This window comes from Alligator mississippiensis, chromosome 2, assembly GCF_030867095.1.
Source record: "Alligator mississippiensis isolate rAllMis1 chromosome 2, rAllMis1, whole genome shotgun sequence".
Classification (NCBI taxonomy): domain Eukaryota; kingdom Metazoa; phylum Chordata; order Crocodylia; family Alligatoridae; genus Alligator; species Alligator mississippiensis.
Window position 1 is genome coordinate 40,073,321 of NC_081825.1, and position 18,960 is coordinate 40,092,280.

At 48.1% G+C, this 18,960-nt stretch overlaps 1 protein-coding gene across 1 annotated transcript in view; it reads left to right on the forward strand.

The window, feature by feature from the left end:
• Positions 1-9,948: 9,948 nt before the first annotated feature.
• The window catches only part of TBC1D19 (TBC1 domain family member 19), a 107,865-nt gene continuing 98,853 nt past the window's right edge, over positions 9,949-18,960 (forward strand). The window contains exon 1 of the mRNA XM_006260437.4: positions 9,949-10,138. Coding sequence (XP_006260499.1) covers positions 10,037-10,138 — 102 coding nt within the window. The 5' untranslated portion in view covers positions 9,949-10,036. The remainder of the gene's footprint in view (positions 10,139-18,960) is intronic.

An 18,960-nucleotide genomic window follows, 5' to 3' on the forward strand; every position in this document is an offset into this window, starting at 1 on the left:
TAATTTTCGCTGGGACTGGCCTCCAAAATCTGGGACTGTCTGGATCAATACGGGATGTATGGTCACCCTAGTACTAAGGCATCATCTGCATATATCAGTTTATGCTCCATGAGATGTATGCTTTGGATAGCTGGGTGAATCTGTGTAGCTGGGGCTGAAGAGCAAAATCAAAAAGCAATATACAGCATGTGTCCCATTTTGTACAATGCAGTTTTCATTGGTCTCTCTTGCTGGTGTACACCCTATTTAATGGTGAGCTCATTCTGCAATGGGTGCTGTTTGCTGAGTTCATATCTACCCTTAGGGATTACAACAAATCTGAACATGGGACTGTGGTGTAAGACGCATCAAACTCTTACCTTTTTTCTGAAAGATCACTATATTTTCACCCTGTTCCCTCTTGGCATGTGTGAAACTAATAATACTACGCCTTGAAGCTGGCTTTCAGTATTTCCCACAGAAACCATCTAGAACAGTGGTGTTCAACCTACAGCCCGTGGGCCAGGTTCAGCCTTCAGAGCCATTTCACCTAGCCCGTGGGGCTCTCCCTGGTTTGGAAACTTGGTGGCAGGGGAAGCAGTGTTCATGTTAATTTGCCACAGTGAGCCATTGCCACTGCTCTACTGCTGTTCAATTTCTAGACCCAGGGGGAACTGTAAAGACCAGATAACATGGCCCTGTGTGCTGGATTGTGTAGGATTGCTGATGTGTAGGATCACTTTATGGCTGGATTTGGTGAGTCACTGACGTGGCACGGGGAGTCACTCTGCAACCAGATCCAGCGCATGGGGCTGGGCTGATGTGCTGGGTCTCTGTGGATATATTATAATCTGTGTTATTTGATCCAGTGATGATATGGCCTGTATTGATGCAAGGGCGCAGCTGGCGTCTGAGTCTGTTGCAAGTCCTTATGCCTCAGTGAGAATAGGAGTTAAGTGGCTGGTTGCTTTGTTGATTTGATGCACGCTAGATCAACAATCGGGATCCCAATATTGTGCTATTAGACAGGAAGGCACAGAAAATGAATACTTCTGAAGCCCCCACTATTGAATGCCACCAGTACCCTATGCCTGCAGGATGGATCAAGTGGTTCTACAGGCTGGATCCATCCTATAGGCTGTAGAAGATGGATCTAGTGGTGTGCTTAGGATGAAAGCTCATGGAGGTATCTCAGGTGGTCAGTAGGTTTCCAATACAATGTGATGTTGATGTGGCCATTGCAAGCCTTCACCATAGTATCTAAGAAATGAATTTGCTAGGTGTATTCTAGAGTCGGTCTGATGGAGGAGTGAAAGTTGTTGAAGTCCTAGTGGAATTTCTTTAGAAATTCCTTCTCCTGTGTTCATACAATGTTGCCATCAATGTAGCTTCACTTTATCAGGTTGATGAGAGGGCAGCTGCAGAGAAAACTGACTTCAAGGTCTGTCATAAATACATTGGCACACTGGGAGGAGGGGGGCTTGTGTGTGCCCTTGGGAGGGCCATTCACTTGTAGGTATAGGAAGTCCCCAAATCTGAAATAGTTCTGTGTGAGGACAAAGTGGGAGACCGTGATAGTAACTGCTTCTGCTTCTATGATTTGACATAGTAATTGTGTCAATGGAGCAGCTAATTACAGAATTAAGTCCTTGGAGATCAGATAGAAATCTATATGGGAAAAGGATTCATGTACTGAGGAAATGTACTAATGTACAGAGGTACCTTACCTGTTGGATGTATGAGATGGCAAATATGACAAAATCCCAGATATTTAATGTGCATTTCCAGCACTGTTCCAGTTTTGTTTGGTTTATGGCTCTGGGGATAGGATTTGTCCATGAAAAGATCAAGCACATCATTAAAATTCCAGAAGTCACAGTAGAGATACAGATTTCTTAATGAATTCCCTAAAAATCTGTGAAACATGCCAAGATCATTGAGGTTATGTTCATGCATATAGGTGAGAATAATTTCAGATCTATTTATAATAACTTTGAGCTATTCATAGTTTCATAGTTTCTAGGGTCAGAAGGGACCTGAACAAACCATCAAGTCCGACCCCCTACCCTATTAAAAATCCATCCTGATGATCTAAAATGTTGGTAGGGATAATGAGAGGGTTATTGACACTGCATTATGAAAAGGACGGATACCATTCTGGATTTAGATGAGAAGTCTCAAGACACTGCTTTCCTGCCCAAATTCCTTCTAATTTAATCGCCTCTTTTGAAGTCGTGTGCCTCCTGGAAAAATACATATCTGTCTTCACTCTCTTTAATAATGTGCATACCCCTTTGTTATAATTGGCGTGTCGAGTCCCTTTGTATTCCAGGGAATAAAACTAAGGTTTGGAAGCATTTGATTGCATTAAGAATGCTGCATGTGTCACATGGCTTTACAAACGATGGTGATGGAGCTCTCGTGTCTGCGCTTCCCTCTCCACTCATACAGAACAGGAGTTTATGGGTAAAGTGCATCATACCGTTGATTCCATAGTGTTTGGATTACTTTCTCAGATGTCTGACACTTGGCTGACCTCCAGGGGATAGATTTGATTCAGGAAAACTGAGGGCAGAGGAGGGGAAAGGAGTTGCAGTTGCCTGCAGTAGCTCAGTAGAAATGGGAGGTGACAAGGAGATACAGGAGAGGTCTCTAGAACGGGTGAGAAAAGAGCATAGAATGACTGGCTAAAGCAAAATCATGAAGACCTACATTATTAAGTAGTATTCAATACCATAATGACCTTTTGTCAAGCTGGGGTAGTTGTTTTTGGTGCGTGGTATTGAACATCACATGCCCACTCTTTGCTGATTTCTCCCCACTCACAACTTAAAGTAAATCATAATGAAAAAGAACCCCTAGCATTTGTTGCACACTTAACACTGTAAGCAAAGCTAAATCAACTGTAAGTTCCAGAAGAGGTGGCCTCAAGAGATACATGCCAGTCAGGTTGGGAGCTCTGCCAATTCTCAATATTTAAATGATATTTTCTAATAACCATCCTATATTTCTTACACTGCAATGTGGAAAGCACCTTGTAAGGCTATAGAAAAGAAGCATACACTTCACAAGCAGGATATTTCTTAACCTTGTATGTCAAGTGTATGTCCTTGTATATATTATCCCCTACTTTTAATCCTTTCAGTTTGCCAACTGAACACCAGAGTACTGGCAACACAGTCTGCTGCACTGAGTGAGACATGTCATGGGGTTTATTTCCCAAAGCAATACAGCCTCTATCTCCAACCACCTGGTACAACAAAACATTCAGTTTTCCTTCCATATTCAATGGAGATATAATTGACAGAAGAGAAATATAACTACTGCACTATATACTGTAAACATCTTCACCCAAAGGTCAGACTAAACAATCCAGTTCAATGAGTAATTAATCCAACTAAATGTCATGCTTCTAATAGGGCTGTGCGAAATTTTGCCACCAGTTTTGTTTTGATGCTGTTTCGAGGTCAAAATAGCAAAATTGAAATGAAACAGATATGGTCAAAACAGCCTTGAAACGAAATGAGGCAAGTCGAGCTGTTTCGATGTTTGTCCATAGTCTATAATGGGGAAGGTCAAAACAGCCTATAACTTTGTGATTTCTGGACAGATTTAGATTAAACTTGCAGAAATGGTAGCCCCCTCTGAGGGCATAAAGCATGCCAAGTTTCAAGAAGATAGGTGCAGGGGGTTCAGAGAAACTGTACCCCACAATTTTGAGAGCCAAACTCATGTCATGTGTACGTGTTAAGCCACAGCAGGGTCAAAACTAAAGTCATGCTAGCCCCTGCTGAGGCCACAAAGCCTACCAAGTCTCAAGGAGATAAATACAGGGCTTTGGGGGAAACTGCACCTCAAGCTGTGGACAAGCAAAACTCGTGACATGGGTGACAATGTGCGTGTTAAGGCACAGCAGGTGAAGGCTGCAGGGATGGTAGCCCCTGCTGCAGCCATAAAGCCTGCCAGCTGTCAACAAGATGGGTACAGGGGTTCTGGGGCCTTGCACCTCTGGCTGCTGACAGGCAAAACTCATGTCATGGGTGCTTGTGCAACTGTGTCTGTGTTGGGGCACAGGGGAGGGGAAACTGAAGTCACCACCTCCACTTCTTTAAAGTGACATTGTTGGAAAATCCTGCTGTGCCAAAATGCTGCCCTACAGGGCAGCGGAGTCCAGCAAGCTGATATTCTAGCACCTAGACATGTAAAACAAAGCCCTGTTCCCTGCAAGATGCCATGAAGTCATACACCACTATTTCCTAGAGGCCAGCAAAATGGAGATGGTCAGCCAGGACTGTTGAGCTACATAGACAAGTGATGGAATGAAACAGAACAGCCGTTTCAACTCAAAACAGAAGTCTAAATGAAACACTGTTCTGTCAAAATGCTGGTTCAAATGAAATGCTTCTGTTTCACACAGCCCTAGGTTCTAGGTATTATACTCAGTGTGAACTAATAGAGGCTGTTGGGATGGGGAAAGGAAATTGAGTAATTGAGAAAGGGGTAACTGAGGATGAAGAAGGGTGAGCAATGGGAGGGGTGGTGAGGTAAGTGGAGAACTTTTGGCAAGAAAAGGAAGAGAAGAGATGAGCAGGATCAGAAGAGGGAAGAAGTATAGAAATCACTTGTCTATGTAGCTCAACATAGAGGGAGAGTATCACCTCTCTGGACAGGCTTGAGATGCACCTTTGGATGCATGAAAAGGTATGGCTGGCCTTGCTGGCTGAGGTCTGGCATTGGCGACTCCTGTTCATCAATAATGACTGCAAGATCCCTTTCCGCCTCTGTGCTTTCAAGAAGGAAACTCCCCAGCCTGTATGTATGCTGTGGATTCCTTCTCCTAAGGTGCAGCACCCTGCATTTATCTACGTTGAACCCCATTCTATTCTCGTCTGCCCACTTTTGTAGTCTGTCTAAATCTAGTTGCAGCCTCTCTCTCCCTTCAAGTGTGTCCACCTTGCCCCACATCTTAGTGTCATCAGCAAACTTGGACAGCGTGCTTTCCACCCCCTCGTCCAAGTAGCTGATGAAGATGTTAAACAGTGCAGGCCCGAGGACCGAGCCCTGGAGTTCCCCACTGCTCACATCTCGCCAGGTTGAGTACAACCCGTCCACCACTACACTTTGGGTGCACCCCATCAGCCAATTTTTTACCCATCCAACTGTGCAGGCATCAATACCACAGTCACTTAATTTATTGATGAGGATGGGGTGAGAGACAGTGTCAAAGGCCTTCTTAAAGTCTAGAAAGACTATGTCCACAGTGACACCATCATCCAAGGATTTAGTTACTTGGTCGTAAAAGGCAATCAGGTTGGTCAGGCAGGACCTGTCTTTGGTGAAGCCATGCTGATTGCCCCTGAGCATGATCTCCCCAGCAGGCCCCCCATAGATATGCTCCTTGATGATCCTCTCCAAGAGCTTCCTGAGCATGGAGGTGAGGCTTACAGGCCTATAATTACTTGGGTCCTCCTTCCTCCCCTTCTTAAAAATAGGGACCACATTAGCCAGTTTCCAATCCCCTGGCACCTGGCCAGATGATCACGAATGCTCATACAGCTGGGTCAAGGGCTCTGCGATGACCCCTGCCAGCTCCCTCAACACCCTTGGGTGGAGGGCATCTGGACCTGTCTAGCCCTTCCAGAAGATCCCTAACTACATCTGCACTAACTGAAGGCTTGATAGAACTATCCCCAAGATTGTCCCTACCTCTGGTAGGTGGGATATCCCGATCCATGTTCAGGAAAACAGAGGCAAAGAAACTTAAAAATATCAGCTTTCTTGTCTGGCGTGGCCACCAGATTACCGTTTTTGTCTTGCAGGGGCCCTACATTGCCTGGTGCCCTCTTCTTGCTCCCAATGTACTTGAAAAAGTACATTCAGTTAGTCAGATGTTTCATTTACTCCCCAATGCACATTATTAAATGTCTTTCCTTCTCTATTTATGTACACAACTGCCATATATGTTTATCTGATGCATAGTTGACTCTTATTAAGAGCAATTTGACATTAAGTGTTCTATTAAATCCCCTATTGGCGCCCTTCACATCCAGCCATTACTGTGAGTTATTTTACTGTTTCAGAAGTTATTAACATATAAACTTGGAGCTGAAGCCATAACCCAGATAAAATATTTAATCCCAGTCACTTGTTTCTGGTATTAGGTTCCTCCATGAAGGTACATAGTTATGTTCTAAATGGACATAAACTTGGTGTAAAGCAAAAGAGGTACTTGGCATCATCAGGCTATTAAAAAAACAACTTTCTGCTTGTGGCTTCGCTTTTGGATCTTTCTCACCTACCCTGACACAGAAATGGGACAAAAACCTCATAAAATGTTTGTATCATTGCTGCCTGACAAGTTTCTTACTTTTTATAAGGGTACCTCTCTTAAATTTTGACAAATCATTGTCTAATTATGTAGTGTCCCCTGAGTATTCTTTTTCTCACATGCTGCTTGAATGATAGTTTTTGTTAATTTTTTCAGAATAACTAAATGAATGTTGAAGGGGTAGAATTTTATGTCAGTTTAGGATGCAGGGATCTAGGTGTCCTTTCTAAATTAAATTAGTATCGTCTGGTGGCTAAGCACTTCTGCAAGGAGTCGCACATTCTAGCGTAGTGGTCTCCAACCATTTTATGGTGAAGATCACATTTTGGAAGTAAAGGGTATTCCAGGATCTATCCCACCCCTGCCCCCTGCTGCATGCATCCCTGGACTGCGGAGTGCTCCAGACCCAGCTGGGCTGGGCTGGGCCAGGGCCCTATCCCACTTCTGTGCTGCAGCTGTACTGAGTTGTGCCTGCCTGGCGGCCAGACTAACATGGCATCGTGCCCTGGTCTGGCCAGGTCTGGGACTCTCCGTGATCCAGGTGCGCATGGGGAGTGTGGGGGTGGGCTCCTGCTGCTGGGAACAGCCTGGAGGAGGTCCCAGGGACCCATGCCCCCCGACCTGTGCTTGGGACAAGATGGCTGCTGCTGGGGGCAGCCTGCTCTGCCCCGAGCACGGATGGGGGGCACAGGCCTCTGCCAGGCTGCACTTAGCAGCAGGAGCCCCCTCATTTACCCCTGGATGATCAGATCTTCCCAGACCCACCTGGGCAGGGGCCGTCCTCACATGAGTTCCCACTGCTGAGCTGAGCTGCGCCCATATGTGGCCAGCTGCAGCTGCCTCTGCCCCTGCAGAGATGGGGAGGGAGCGCCCTCTCCTCCCCATGCCCGTGGAGAAGCCTCTGGGCTCCAATCCTTCCACCACCCAGCCGGGCTGTGGCCCTACTTACCTTCCCCTCCTTCTGGCTGTGCCGTAGGCCAGTCACTCACTGTGGGAGCCTTGATCTGGCCCCCTCCCCTTCCCACTCCCATAGATTGACCTGCTGGGGCTGGGGGAGGCGGGTGGGTGCATGTGCATGTGTCCAGCTGTCCCCCTAGTCCAGGATCTACCAAAAAAGACTCTGGGATCTACCTATCAATTGGGATTCCTGGGTTGGTGACTATTGTTCTAGCATTTTATCTTCTCTGTTTATTCAGCTATCCACTACAATTCTTAGGTAATTGCTATATCCTACCCCTTCCAGTTCAGACAACACACAATATCTCTCTGAAGTTTCAGTGCATCTGGGCAGGAAATGCTTGGACCTGATCCTTCTCTGTTGATCTCCTCCCTTCAGCTTCACTCACCCTGTCTGAAATTCCCTTTAATGGAAGGGGGACAGTCAGCTGAATAATGACTGTTGATTTCTACTGTCTGCATCTACTTTTTCTAGCAGGGCCTCATAAACACAGTGATCTGGTTGGTTGTTGGTTGTTTGGTTTTCCTTGTCTTTTGGCTACTTGCAGAAGCTTCAGCAGCCGGACAGTTGCCCACTGCTATTTAACACATGATAAGGCATAGGTATTCCTTTGGTTGAGGAGAAATCAGCCCTGAATCGTGAGTACTGAGTGGAAGTGGGTATTAGTGGATGGTTGTTTTTGCCTTAGGCTACTTCTTCAGGATTGTGGTTATTGCTGCTTCTTGGTTTCCAAAGCCAAATTAATCCCTATGTTCCCGATTCCTTCTCTGGTGGGCCCATTGGTCAGTTTGAGGCTGGAGCCTGTGTCACAGAAAGGTTAAGTGTCTTAGCCAAGCACTAGGGTTGCCAGTTCTGTTTGAATCTATTCCGGGACGGTTCACCACCTGACGTAATGACATTAATCACTTGACATCAGGAAGGCAAATGCACATTACTATTACATTTAAAAAACCCACTGGACAATGGTATAAATCAGATTCAACATTCAATATTTATTTTAATGAATGCCCTATCATTTATCTCCCAGGTGACTCTCAGCAGTCTCCTGGAAATTTCTCTCTAACTAGCCAATTGCCTGTCAAGAATAATGGGTGGGTGGGGGAGCGGGCAGGGACGGAGCCCTGGCCCCCGCCCCCCATCCCGGCCTGCTCCCCCTTCCCTCCTGGTGTTTGGGGTCTGGCCCTGCTCCCTGCCTCCCTGCTGCAGTGGTGGGGGGATGGGAGGAGTGGGCTTGGGGCCAATGCGGGGGAGCACCGGGGGGGAGGGGAGGAGTGGGAGTCAGAGTGGGCCCAGGCCTGATGGGGGGAGGAGGCTGGCTCCTTCCCTTCCCCCTGCAGCTGCTGTGTTGGGCTGGGCCGGGCCCGCTGTCTCCACCCCCTGCTGCAGCTGGACGGCTTTTCCCCTGGCTCGGACTTGCTCCCCCAGCCCCACATCAGGCCTGGGCCCACCCCTGGTCCCACCATCACCACCGACACCGCAGCACGCCCGTTCCTCCCCGCCCATGTCAGGCCTGCTTGGGGTTGATGCTGGGGAGGGGGTGGTGGAGGAGTGGGCCCAGGCCCAAGGCAGCCAGCTCCTTCCCTCCCCCAGCTGCTGCTGCTGCGGCCATGTTGGCCCAGGCCAGCTGTTCTCTCCTCCCCCTCCACGGTTGGCCGGCTTTTCCCCCCTCAGGTCCGCTCCCCCCTCCATGCATTGGGCCCGGACATGCTCCCCTTCCACCCGCGTTGGGCCTAGACCCACTCCATGTTACCCGCAGAGAGCAGGGCAGGGGCGCGAGGCTAGCTGTGCTCACCTCTGCCCCGCTCTGTCCCGTGTCCCCACCATTGTGGTAGTGGGCTGCTTTCTGTCAGAATGTTTCTTCGCATGCTGAGCGACTGTTTAGCAGCCAATCAGAGCGTGAATAAAGAGTTATGGACGGACAGACAGACGGACAGATTTAGGCTTTAATATTAGACTAGCCAATTGCCCCTCAGGAATGATGTAGGGGAGCGGCCTGGGATGGTGAGCTGCCGCCGCACCCTCCTGTTCTGCCTCTTGTAGGGGCCCGGCGTGGGGGCTCCAGGCGGCCTCAGCTCCCGGCCCTCCGTTCAGCTTTGGAATCACGGTGCACTCCCTCATGCTTGGAGCACTCTGGCTGACGGAAACAACCACTCAGAGTGTAAATAACGCATTAGGGACAGCCAGCCAGCCAGCCCTTGGCTTTTATAATATAAGAATACTCCTGGAGACGCCGGGGCCATCCCAGAGGGTTGGCAACCTTACCAAGGATGTGGGTGGCTCTGGGAAAGCCAGGAGTAGAGCCTAGGGCTCCTGATTTGCACATGCTTGCTTCAGTCACTGGCATTAAGCTAAAGTGCGTCTGCCATATGAAGACGGCGCTGTGCCAGCCTAGGATGCCGGAGTGCTGCCCCAGGGACGTGTGACAGGACGGATAGGAATGGCGCCTAAGGCCCTGTGACAGCGCAGCGCCTGGGGGCTGGCTGGGGTGAGGCCTCGGGCCCTGGCTGGGGCCCTACTGCTCGGAGCAGCGGCAGGGAGGCAGAGCAGGCCCGCGGGCGAGACCCCGGCCTCGGGCCACAGCCGCTCTCCCGGCTCAGCAGGGCCGGGGGGCGGAGCCTGGCGCGCGGGCGGGGCAGACGCGCCGGAACTCTTCGGCGGGGAGGCGGGATCCGGCCGGAGCCGCCCGCGCCCGGACCTGCGCCCGCGGTCGCTAGGAGACGAGGGAGCGAGCGGTGCCCCCGTGAAAGCGGCCCGGGCGGCCGCGCGCGGCGATGATGCTGGACCAGGACAGCGGGCTCTCCCTCGCCATCGCGCACATCGTGCAGAGGCTCAAGGGCTCCAGTCTCCACTCCCAGCTGGAGCGACAGGCGCGGGTGAGCCCCCGCCCGATGCAGGCGGGGCTCGGGGGGACCCCGGTCGCGTCCTGGTGCAGGGGCCGCCGCGGCTGGGCCCGTCTCGCTCGGGGCAGCCTCGGCAGGCGCGTGACGCGAGGCCTCCGCTGCCTGCTGCGGGGTCAGGGTCCAGCGCCCCTGCTGGTCCCCGGGGTCTGGGGTGGGGGTGAGATCCTATAGTATCTGCCCCGTTGTTAATAACCGATTGTTCTGCTTCCCAATGGCTGCTTTCTCGCCTCTTCGCCATCAGTTTTCTTTAAACACGGCCTCATTTTTGAGTAGGGCGTTGGACTAGGCCTGTCCAGGGTCCCTTCCCACCTTCAACTGGTTGGGTACTTGCCTAAAGGGCAGGGGCAGGAAAAAAAAGGGAGCTACATGTGAATTCTTGCTGCCCATCCTGCTCCTGTTCGGTTTCTACGCAGTGTTTTCACTCGTGGGTTTTGCTGAAGGGGCTAGCACTAAGGCCCTGTGTAAGAGGTGGACACTAGGGCACGTCTGGTTGGGTCTTGGAGTCGCTGGGTTCTGAGCTCAGTTTATTTTCAATTTGGATTTGCTTCTGTTTTAAATTCAGTTTTGGATTTAATTGAATTGTATTTGGGATATGTAGGCTATTGGCATTATGCCCTTTCTGACTTGAATATAGGAGTACAGGTTGTAGCCATGTTGGTATAAGGACATAAGCAGACAAGGTTGTTTGGGTAAATCTTATATATTTTATTAGACCAACTCAAATAGTTGGAAAACATTTTCTTAGCAAGCTTTTAGGTTTAAAAACCCTTCATCAGGCTGAGGAAGCATCTGCAGTTGGTGTGTGTGCTCTTCCTGGATGGAAGGAATGGTAAAGGAGCCAGAGGCTTGTATGCAGGCAAGATGGGCAGTGAATGAAGATGGGTTTAAATCTGCAGTTGGTGCATGGGTGACTGGTGCCTCCTAATACTGGGGGGGCACCAGTGGATGATCGCTGACCGGGAGATGGGGGATCCCCCAGCGGCTGATCGCAGATAGGGGAGCTGGGGGCAGAGGGGGAAAAAAAAATCTTTGTGCAGGGCAAGGGAGGCCTGCAGCTGTGAGACAAGCTGGGCTCTGCCTGCTCTGTGCTTCCATGCCTCACTGCAGCCTTTGAAAGTGGTGCAGCACAGCGCCTTGTGCCTTGCTTCCCAGCCCATACAGCAGCGGGACACACATGGTGCCATGCTGCTTTCAAAGGCTGCAGCAAGGTGCAGGAGCCACTAGGCTCCAATTGCCCCACGACCCAGCCTCGCCAGGACCCCGTTCATGGTGAAAGGGGTCCTGGCTGGGCCGGGTTGTAAGACAGTCCCCGCAGTGCAGCAGGGAGCAGGGCAGGGGCAGGGGCAAATTATTCATCCCTGTCCCTATCTTTATCCCGCTCCCTCCTATACTGTGGGGGTCTTGATTTCCACCTCCCCTGCTTCCAAAGAAAAAACCTTACCTACTTGCCTGTGCTTGCTGTGCTGGGCTGGCTGCAAGGCCAGCTGCAAGCCCGGCGTGCCCCTCCCCCTGCTTTAGAAGCCTGTGTCCGGGTTGCCTGGCATCAAACCCGGAAGTGCTGCTGGCATTTTTCTCAGGCGGGGCATAGCCAGTCTTGGGGTGCATTTGCACCTGTGTATACTCACTATGCGCCACCAGTGAGTTGGTGCATGCTTTTCCTGCGTGGAGTGAATAGGGAAAAAGCCAGAGGCTGGGCTGGTATATTTGCAAGACAGTCAGTGAAGATGTAAGTTGAGGAGTCAGTGGGTGAGAGACAGGCTGGGGATTAGGGGGGAATTAATGTAGCTGGTAAATAGCAGAGAGGTACTGGGGAGTCAGATGTTAGGCATGTTATAATGTTTCATAAATCCAGTGTTTATATTTAGTCCATGATTTTTTATATCCAGTAGGTTGATGAAGTGAAGTTCATAGGCTTGTCTGTGAAAAGTGTTTTGTAAATTGTAAATGAGGATTAGAGCTGAGAGCTTGGAGAGGAGAGTGGTTTTCTTGTGAGAAATGTGCCCCCTCGCAGGTAGTTGGGTATTCTTGTCTTTGATAATGAATGGACACCGGAAATCTATCATAAACAAGACTACCCAACTACCTGTGAGGGGTATTAGACCAGTTCTAAAGTTATTATACATTTTCTAGCTCTGACTTCATAGCTGGGTGGACATTTTTACAGCATGATAGATACTTTGCAGGTGTAGCTGGTCTAAATTAATTGTACAGTTAACTCATTAATTGTGTAATACATGTGATGTGTTGAAAGGGCTTTAGTTCTTGGTTTTAGATGTAGCACAGTAATGTGGGGTTTTTTTCCCCTTAAGTTTTCTCTTTTGAAACACTTGATAACATTATGGAGATGTTGCTTTTGGCCTTGGTTTTCACAGAATTTGAATTGTGAACCAAATGAAATGTGGTCCAGTACACATGATCTTCTAGAGCAGCATTTCTTAACTGGTGAGTTGTAACCCAAAAGTGGTCGCAAGAATATTTTAAAGGGTTGCGAGCAGGTTCCCAGAAAAACCCATGAAAGTACAGGTTTTCTCTTGCGGGCTGGCAGCATTCCAGCCTGCAAGCTGCTGCTTGGGGTAATCGGAGGCAGCGGGCGCATGTGCATCTGTGCGGGGAGTTGCACATGGCCAGCATAGAGCAAGGCCTGGTCATGGGAACAGCCCCAGCTGCTGGACACAGGTAAGTATGGGGAGTGAGGGGGTGGACATCCAGAGGACTCTGTGGAGTCGGGGGGGACACGTGTGTGTGTGTGTGTGTGTGTGTGTGTGTGTGTGTGTGTGTGGATGGTGGCCTGGCACAGGGCTGCGCCAGGGTAGGGGGAGTGGCGGGAGAAGATGCTTGGCCCTTCAAGGGGGGAAGGAGGTGGGGATGGTCCTTTGCAGTGGGGAGCTGCTTGCCTGGGCCAGCAGCATGGGGCCAGAAGGCATACAAGCAGGGGCCTCAACTCACTGCTTGCACTCTGGCCCAAACAGGATGGGAGCAGGTGGGGGCTCCCTCTGGCAGGGCTGGGGGGGAAGGGACTATGGATCGGGAGTGAGGTACACCAACATGGCCCTGGGGGCCAGGGAATTGTGGCTTGGGGGTGAGGGGCACCAATAGGGTTGGGGGGGCCAGCAAGGCCAGGGGGCTGTGGCTTGGGGTTGAGGGGCACCAACAGGGTCCCGGGGGGCGGGGGAGAGGACTGTGGGTCGGGCACCGGCAGTGCCAGCATGGTGTGAGTTGGGACAAGCCATTGATCTTGGCAAATGGGTCCTGGTATGAGAAAAGTTGAGAATCCCTGTTCTAGAGGATAGAACAAATGGTTTGGTAATTTGCCTTACTGTTGTAAGCCGTATGTTGGATAACAGGACTGGCAGTTAGGTATGCAAGTCTCTTTGTGAGTATAGTTCAGGGGTGGGCAGTTATTTTGGCCGGAGGGCCACTTAGGGAGTTTTAGAGAGCTGTCACAGGCCAGGTCAACACTCCCCACACCCACCATGCTGGGTCAGCACCCCTTCACCCTCAACAGCTCACTAAAACTTCCTAAGCGGCCCCATGCTTGGCTGGGCGGATGGGATGGGGCTGTGGGCAGGGAATGGTATCTGGGAGCAGGATGGGTAGGCGGGACCAGAGCTGGGATTGGGATCATGGGGCTGGAGCTGGAGCCTGGGGCAGAGTCATGATCCAGTCTCTATGTTTCTGCGGTGGGCACTGTTTCTGTGGGCAGGGGCTTGTGGGGAGCAGACCACAACTCTGTGCCGGGCCCCAGTCCCCCGCTGTCACTACCCTGTAATCCCAGCCCCACCCCACCTGTCCTGATCCTGGATTCTGCTCCCTGCCTGCCTGTGCCCCATCCCATCTGCTTAGTCACATACCCTGCCCATGAGGGTCCCAGATGGTCTCCATGGAGACCCTGCCCACCTCCTCTGTTCAGCGCCTCTGGTGGTGGGTGCTGGGGGGACAGGCTGGAATGCCCAGGCAGCAGGACCAGGTCCAGCAGCCAGAAGGAGCCGCTGCTGCAGGGGCTGCTGGGAAATGGAGTCTGGTCTGTCTGCCACACCATCCCAGCCCCATGCGCCATGACCTGAGCTGCCCCTTACACCTGGTCTGGGTGGGGCTAAGGATCCCATCTCAGGCCCCCCCAAATGCCTTGTCAGGTTGGACCTGGCCCGTGCCTTATTTTGCCCACCCCTGATTGGGAAAGGTTTTAAAATGTAAAAGTACAAGTATAAAGCAGTCATAATAACTGAATGTAATGCAGTGTCACAGCCCGGTCAGTCTTGAAAGCATCATGGAGTATGTGAATTTGAGAAGTTTCTTGAAGCTTGTAAGTCTATTTATATGGAGTAGTATGGGCAGAGATGACAAAATAGGGGGAATAAGAAGGGATCTTTGTCAGAGGGTGGCCTTGGAGGGTTTGGATTAGCCTGGAGTTGTGCAAAGCTTCAGGTACAGAGAGCAAGAGTATTTTGAAATGTGAAGTGATATTTCTTGGTTCTAATGCTCTGGTTCCATCATTTGCTATTGCTTTTAAAAGGTTATGTTTGGATCCTGTTTCTTTTTTCAGGGATCTGTGCATTCTCTTTGGTCATGAGTTTATACACTTCAGGCGAGAGGCAAGGATTTCTTAGGGTGATATCTTTTATTGGACCAACTGTGTATGCACTTCACATACATTACCCTCTTCTTACAAACAACAGATCTGTCTTGTTTTACTTTTAATACTTCTGATTTTTTAACCTTTCTTCCTGCCAGAACTCTGGCTCCTATTGGGTCATCCCGGTGCTGGCCAATTGTAGCAGTACTTTGAGGAGTTGCTGCTTTCTCTCCTGTTTGCTTTATGACCTATATTGTGCAAAATGAAGCTTGAATTTTGTTGTTGTTTGTCTCAAATTGCTGCTTAATTCAGGCCTTTATGTTGGCTAGCTTTGAAGTTGCAAATTGTATACAAAATCTTGCTATTGTTATGCAAGTCAACTCCGCTCCGGTTTATCTGTAGAACACAGTCTGTTTTCTGTCTGTTACGTTCAGTTTCTGACCTGAGTCTTATGGTATAATCTGTGTCACTTGCAGTATGGAGCATCTCTACACCTGACCTTATTTTGGTCAATTCTCAGTTATTTTGAAGTCTGTGGCTGAGGTTTTTAGTGCTTAAAGCTTAAATTTTTAGCTCGTCCTTGTTTTTACTGTGTATATTGCTCTACAATGCATAATCTTGAAAGAATTTTGTCAGTTATATAGGTGAATGTCAGGTTTCTCCAAATCCACTCTTGAAAAATGTGTGTTTACATGACATCTGTTGAATTCACGTAGGTCAGGAGTCGTGTGTGCACACAATGCCCCCTTACAATTACTGGTGTAATGGTTGCCACGCAGTTGGTGATTAAAGCCGATTCATGTATTACAGCAAGAAGTTTATTAATTCCCTAATTAATATATTTTACTTTTGTTTAAATGCTGGCGGGCAAAGCTTAGAAGGAACAGGTTCCCTTGTTGGTTAGTTTACAGAACTTTGAGGGGAGAAACTGGATTTCTTAAGAGTATTAATGAACGTTGATGAAAAACTCTGGCTAGGCTTAGGTGTATGAGGGAAATGAGATTTGTAAAGAAGAGATAGGAGATTTCCCTTTAGTATTATTTTCATATGCATTATATTGCTCTTAGTATCATTTTTAATAATCAGCTTCTCAAGCACAGAGAGGAAAGAGCAATACCTTTCCAAGACCTCAAGGCCCCTCTGCTTCAGCTCAGTGGTACTTCGTAGAACTCAGCAAAGAGACTCTGTTCTGTCACTCTTGTCACAGACCAAATGGGTTGTCTTAGCTCCTGTCCAGTAGTATAAAAGGTTTGAGTGCATCACTGAGACGCATTGTATTAGGGGCTGAGTTCTGAGGCTATGCCAATAGGAGTTTCAGGTTAACATTAAAGGTTAACCGAATGAAGTGTCAGTATGCCTTAGTTTTAAAATTTTAAAGTAACCCATATCTGTTACCAAGGACCAGATATTAGACTGTGGTGTTCCATGAAAAACTATGTGCGCTAAAAAAAAAATAGTGAGGCCGGTTTTATGGATTATAGAACTGAAAATGGACATCTGGTTTTACTGTCTAGTTCAGCTATAGGTGTGTGGTTGGATAGTTTGCTAATATATATCCTTTCTTTGCTCCACATTTTGAGCTTCTTTCCCTCTGTTATGTTGTAATGATAAAAAATAGGGTTAGATGGGAGACCTACAGTGGAACCTTTGTCATTCAGAACATGCATTGCCATGAAATCGCAGTGCTTAGTGCAAATTGTGTTGATCTTGTGAAAATATTTTGGAGAAAAATAGACAGTTCTGACAAGGTTAAATTAGATTGTCTTATTTTGACATTTTTTTGAAAGAATGTTTTGAAATTTATTTTCTGTTTCATAAACAACCAAAAGGGTAAATGAAACACTTGAGTTAATCCAAAGCCTTTTTAAACAGAATCTTTGTAGAGACTTTAAAAATTTTTAGAATTCATTCATTCTGTTTTAAAATGAACCAATATTTCAGAATACTTAACCTTTCACAAAATGTAATTTCTATCCTCTGCATAGCTCTAATAAAAAATCTGCTAATAATGGTGGGTCACTTGAATCCTATGGTGACAAGAATAGTGTTAATCCTCATCGATATGAAATAGATGAAGCAAAAAATAAACAGAATTGGCCCTAATGATTATGGGTAAAGCTATTAAAGCTGCTGCTTCTGGCTTAACATAAGGGCAAGGGAAAAAGAAAGAGAAAAAATAAAGCAGGTGGGTTTTTTTTTTTAAAGACCTAAATAAACAAGAGAGGACATTGGTGGTAGCAGTCCATGCCAAGCCATTTTCATGTTGCAGTTTAATATAGACATCTTTGTAGAGGTGGGTGTTGAGGAAAGATTTGAAGGAAAACAAAGATTTGAAGGCTGTACAGACAGGTTTGGAAATCCCTTTCCAAACCTTCAACATTGGACCTTACTTAGAAGTCCAACACTGACAAACATACACATGTGCTATAGAAAAATAGACTGGTAGGCGATAGAGCCCAGTAAGAGTGGGGTACGCAGAGTGTGGTTTGATCGCTAGACAAGATCTTGAGGGAACTTAAAGGTTAGGACATGAGGTTTATTTAATGGAAAAGAGGGACCTGCTTGAGGGAATCTAAAAGGGAGAAGTAGCATGATTAGAGTGCCTGCCTAGGAGTTGGAGTCAGTCATTGGAGTTGACCTGAGATGGAGATTGGTAAAGTCTGAGGAGAATCTTCCATTTGCTATTTACCATTGACAGAATGGCCTGGATGAGAGTTTTGAAGATGTGGGTAGAGAGTGAAGTCTGTTTTTTGAAGATGCTATGAACTAGCAACTGACAAGATTTGGGTGTGTGATCCTGAAGAGAAGCAGTGAGGCATTGTATAATAGCTAGATAGGGTAGACAGATTGCAAGGTAACTGAGGAAGTCATTGGATTACATTTTTCTTTGATATTAAAGAATTACTGATGCTGAACCTTACTGGTATCAAAGATCAAATACAGACATGGATCACCTCTCTGAAATGCAACATTTGTATAACAAAACCTGTCAAATAATGGTAGATTCAAGATTCATCATAATAATTATTAAATTCCTTTTCATGAATCATATTTAACGAACATCTTACTGAGACTTTCTAATATAAATAGAGCTTGTAATCTTGTGTAAATGGTTCAGCAGTAACATTTGCAATACGAGGAGTCTTCAATTGAACACAGTTATGAATATGTTAAGGAGATTAAGGAGTTCAGAAGAAACAGGATTGCACAAAATCTTTATCAGTAGTATGGATTATATATGAATTACTCTGCAATCCTGTTAAAACACATTCTTAACCATTTCTTTTTCTGACAAAGTAAATATGAAGTCCAAACAAATGTGCACTCTTAAGATTTTTTTATCATATAAATTACTTGTGCAAATAACCCTGCCTGGCTCCTCCTGGATCTGCAGCCAGGGGGAGCTAGAGCCTGGGGCCAGCACCTGTGCTGGGGCCAGCAATGTAAAAACCTGCCCTGGCGAGCAGCTCAGGGCTACTTGCCCTCAGGAACTTCTGAGGCCCAGGCACTTGGTATCTGGGGACACTAGCCCCTGGTGTCAGCCAGACTGCTGAAGCAACATCCCAAATTCACTTTTTAAAATACCCAAAATCAACATTCTTTCACAATTAGAACAAAAGGGGGGGATTGATCAGATGGTTGATGTTTTATTGTTATATTTACAATGTTAAAGAAATTTGGAAGCCTACCACTGTCTCTAGCATCACAATAAAATAAATCCTAAATAACTATATGTTTTAATGTTTGCTTTTGGTTTTCTTATCACATGGTGGGTGCGTGATGGGGGGATGTGGGGTTTGCAGAAGAGGTGGGAAGGGGGCTGGGGGGATGTGGGTGGCGGGGATGCAAGTCAGTGCGTGGGTAGGTGTGGGAGAACTGTGGGTGTGCATGCTGCTTAGGAAGTATGGGTCCCCTGTATGAATCCCATGTGGCCCCGGTGGCTGGGGGGGTCATGGCAGTGTTGGTGGTGGTGGGAGTATGGCGGCAGCAGTAAGCGGGGAGCTCTTGCAGATGCTGCCAGCACTTTTGACGGTGGGGGGAGGGGTGGTGAGCACTGACCAGGGGTTGGCAACCATCCGCAGACGCCCCTGGCAGTGACAGCAGTGGCCAGTGGCAATCGCTGACTGCCCGCAGATGACAACACCGGCGGGGGGGGCGCCAAGTGGCAACTACCCACAGGTGCTGCTATCAGTGTTGATGGCGCCTTTTCTGAAGGGGTGTG